Here is a 4310-nt window from a genome sequence, read left to right as displayed (position 1 = left end):
TTTGTGTTCTCCATTCTTTAAGCACCGGTTTGAGCACCGTTTAAGCACCGGCACCGTTTCAAAAGTACCGATTTGGCACCGGTATCGGATAAAACCTAAACGATACCCATCCCTACCTGGGACTGATTACTAAAAGAAGGTACTGATGGACCCTTTGCAGTTTTTCATGTCTAGTAAGAAAGAATACTAAATAAATTGCTTTGGATGAACTACAATTTAATGGTGTCTTCCTCTGCCTCTCTAGGAAATTGTAATACATTCTGACTGGTTGTTTTTGTGCAATACTGCTGACACATAACAAAAGGACACTCAAATGTTGCTGTTCATTATCAAGGAAATAATCTTGAGCTGCACCATTGTTTATTCTTTTGGGCATTCTCCATCTTGCCATGAAGTGTCATAAAATTTAGTTGGGTAGATTTTTGGGGGGCTTTCTCATCCTAACAGAGAGTCAGACCCACAAACAGGTAAACACTGTTTAAAAGTAATGGGTATTTTCAGCATTTACAGCCAGTTAAAGCTCAGAGTTGGCTCATGTAAACATTCAATTAAGGACTACTTTAATAGGAGAAACTGTTTTTGCAACATCCTGCTGCTCTGCCCAAATGCATCAATGTATTTAACAGTAGAACCCAAGCCTGCAACAAATTTAAGAGAAGAAAAATGACCCTTTTCAATGTTTCATAAGAAAGAAGAGTTTCAATATCGCCAAAAGGGGGGGAAAAAATCCACTTGTTCATATTGTATTGACCTGTCTGTGCTTTTGTTGAAATCTTCCTGGTTGCTTTGTCCCCCTTGACAGCCCAGATGTAGACAGTGTAGAGAACTCCAGGCCTCAGGCTAGTCAGCATGTAAGAGGTCCTGTCAGACCCAACAGGGATTTCCTCACTAGAGCCCTCAGAAGAGGTGTAGGTAAGGATGTAGCCATCAATTTCTGCCTGGGCTGGATCCCATGACACAGTGAAGCTGGATTCTGTTTCATCTCGGGCTAAGAGGTTAGCAGGAGCATCCAGTTCTAAAGGAAGATGTTAGTAGAAGAGGTTTACTGCACTACTCATGCACATTTCAAGAACTGCTTGTGCAAACTACAAGATGTGTTGTTTCATCTTTCACTACATCAGGGGGATGAAACAACTTAGCTTGAATTTTCTACAAGCATTAGTATCATGATTGTGAGTACGTGATGAATACTGATGTTTTTTAAGTTCACTTTGTCCATTTAGAAACCTGCTGGTTTGCGTCACATTTCACAGGCCCAAAGTGGTTTAAAGGGAATGATGAGTCAGGACTTCAGTTAGAAACTATTCAGCTCCTAAGTGGTCTCTTTAACTGTGTTTTCATCACATCTAAAATTATATCTACTGATTCTTGCCTTAATGTGGTCTGATGATCCACTTAAGATTTTCTCTCGCCAAACAGGTGAATAGAAACATTCAGTTCTGTACAAAAACATGATTAAGAGCATAGAGGACAGAATAAAGACAGATTTGGGGGCAAATTACTTGATTTTTGTGAAGAGGATTAAAATTTTAAATTTAACTGCCTGTTTGATTGTCAGAAAGGAGAGTACTTATTACTTGAATATGGTATTTATATTTGATGATGCACTGAGATTTTTTGGTCAAATATTCCTCTGATATTGCTGAAAATGTCTTGTTTTTCTGTCAAGAAACATTTCCGTTTCGGATCTGTTTTTTCCTATGTTATAGGTCCAAGGTGCTGTAGTTTGAAGAAGAAAAGTGCTCGTGATCATCGCAGTTCAAAAACTGCTGACATACATTATGTCATGACTGAAAATGGCTTTAAGAGAACTCTTCAATCCATGCTTCCCTTGCAATCAAAGATGCTGAGAAGCAAGTGAAATTAACATACTGTTGAATAAAAGATGTTGAGATGAAGTTCTCCAATATGCTGGCTAACCTGAATGGATCTGAGTCTGCATGAATCAAGGAAGGGTCCTTCGACTGGAAAGGAACTATAAAAGGAGCAACTGCTCCGAATAGTGAGCATAATAGTCAATGGGAAAGAGCAGGCCAGAGTGCCTCCCTGCACTGCAGGCATGACTGACTCAGAGGAAATCGCTGGGTTGTTCCAGAACATGCTGTGAGCTGGCACATGACTGCTCAGGAAGAGCTGAGGTAAGTTATTGGGGAAAAAGATGTCTGGGCTGCTTTCCCCCTTATTGACCCAAAGAAGAAGTTGGCAAGATGGATGAACTGATGAATGGATACATTGGAAAATTGCTTTAAACAAACAAGCTGATTCTGATTGGTCTACCATCTGAGAGACATTATTTTAAGGTTTACAAGGAGGTTGACTTGCTGTCTTTTCAGAAAAGCTGTAATTATGGGGCATCTGAAGCTCTAGGGTATTAAACATGAATTTACTAGTCAGACAATTTGTTTTAACAAAACTGGCATCTGACACCTGTCTCAGCTTGTGTTGAGATCTTCCTGCTGGCTTTGTCTCCCTTGACAGCCCAGATGTAAAAAGTGTAGAGGAGCCCAGGCCTCAAACCAGTCAACAAATAATCAGACTCATCTGCCCCCACTGGGATTTCCCCACTAGAGCCGTCTTCAGAGGATGTGTAGGTTAGCATGTAGCCATCAATTTCTGCCTGGACGGGATCCCATGAAACACTGAAGCTGGATTCTGTTTCATCTTCTGCTAAGAGGTTAGCAGGCGCGTCCAGTTCTAGGGGAAGATATTAATACACAAACTCTAATGATGAATATTACAGTCATCTGGAATATTATGGGTGACAAATTAAATTAATCTAAAACATGTGAAGGAATATAATAAATCCAGTTATTTGGTTGATAAACCTTGTGAAAACTGTATGTCAAGGTGACGGTAGACCAGTGCTGACAATTTAGAATTAATACTTTTGGAGGAATTGGGAAGGGTTAGTGATTTACTCAAACATGTTCAAACAATCATGATAAAGTCAGTATTTGTGTGAACAACTCGATTCTTCAACACATTCTGAACTCTCTTGGACAAACTATCTTGTCATTTCTTTAAGTAGTTTTCAGCATTAGTTCTCCAGACTTCAACAGAAGATCCACTGTGTTTTACACACAGCATTAGACACTCACTGATGTACCTCTCTCCTGAGGTTTTGATGATGATTTTACTAAAAAAAATTCAAATTTTGATTCATCACTCCCTAAGCCCTGTGGCACTGATTTGCAGTCTGATTCCTCTGTGATTTAACATTCCTCAGTCTTCTCCCTGTTTCCCTTCCTTAAGAATCGCTTCTTGACAGCCACCTGTCCACTGAGACCATTTCTGACGAGGCTTCAGTGAACAATAGATGAATCTGAAGGAGAAATGCAAACATGTTCCACTTTGCTGACCAAAACTAAAGGGCCAGACACTCTCTCAGATCCTGTGGCAGGACTTTGCTGGTGTGTTTCCTACTTCCTAAAGACAGGACTTTCAGGTACTGTTCATCTGCTCTAGATAGCCTACCACTTCTTCTTTTCTCCTTAAATATTTTTGAGGACACACTAGACATTATCCTGATATATGCCAAGATTTTGTCCAACAGGTAGTTCAGAAATTATATTTTATGCCTGTCAAACTGTGTTATCTTTGGCATTTTTCATAGATTCAAACAAGAAATGGGAACGAATTATATGTCTCTGCAACAGGCTGGTGGTAATAAAGAGCCTGAAAATACAATTTAAAATCAGTTATGTGTCATGTATAGACACCAATAAAGCCAGGGGGAACTATTGCTCAATAACTCAATAACTCTTGTCTGCCTCACTCGGAGCAAAATTTTTAAAAAATGAGGGATGACTCAAGACTTTTGGACAATATTGTATCTTTATACGTAACATAAAATATATTATCATGTAAGAGGCAAGGAAATGGGTTTTGTTTAACTTTGATATTAACCATTTAATGCTGAGGTTTGAAAAGAAAGTTAAATTTCTGAGACCTGTCTCAGCTTGTGTCGAGATCTTCCTGCTGGCTTTACTCCCTTTGACAGCCCAGATGTAGACAGTGTAGAGGACCCCAGGCCTCAGGCCAGTCAGCGTGTATGAAGTACTGTCAGACCCAATTACAATTTCTTCACTTGAGCCCTCAGAAGAGCTATATGTTAGCATGTAGCCATCAATTTCTGCCTGAGGGGGATCCCAGTGCACCCTGAAGCTGAACTCTGTCTCATCTTGGGCGAAGACGTTAGTAGGAGCATCCAGGTCTGCACAGGGAGTTGTAGTTAGTTGATACTGGTAAAAACACGTAATCACAGCTGTTGCAAACAGAAAAACTAAAAAAATCAGCAGTGCAGAGCTTCA

The 4310-nt window shown here is 39.9% G+C and overlaps 1 protein-coding gene across 2 annotated transcripts in view; it reads right to left on the bottom strand.

The window, feature by feature from the left end:
- The window catches only part of tnn (tenascin N), a 42420-nt gene that overhangs the window by 8205 nt on the left and 29905 nt on the right, over positions 1 to 4310 (bottom strand). The window contains exons 10-12 of one of the 2 annotated variants that reach the window (XM_013911469.1): positions 3950 to 4213; positions 2428 to 2694; positions 752 to 1015 (exon numbers count right to left, since the gene is read on the bottom strand). The exons of the other annotated variant lie outside the window; for it this stretch is intronic. Of the exons in view, the coding sequence (XP_013766923.1) occupies positions 752 to 1015; positions 2428 to 2694; positions 3950 to 4213 (795 nt within the window). The remainder of the gene's footprint in view (positions 1 to 751; positions 1016 to 2427; positions 2695 to 3949; positions 4214 to 4310) is intronic. 2 annotated transcript variants of the gene reach the window in all.

The sequence above is a fragment of the Pundamilia nyererei genome, unplaced genomic scaffold (genome assembly GCF_000239375.1).
Source record: "Pundamilia nyererei isolate P.nyererei 1_Seehausen unplaced genomic scaffold, PunNye1.0 scaffold00004, whole genome shotgun sequence".
NCBI lineage: Eukaryota > Metazoa > Chordata > Actinopteri > Cichliformes > Cichlidae > Pundamilia > Pundamilia nyererei.
The sequence above is the reverse complement of the archived record's forward strand: the minus strand, read 5'-3'. Positions and strand labels throughout refer to the sequence as shown.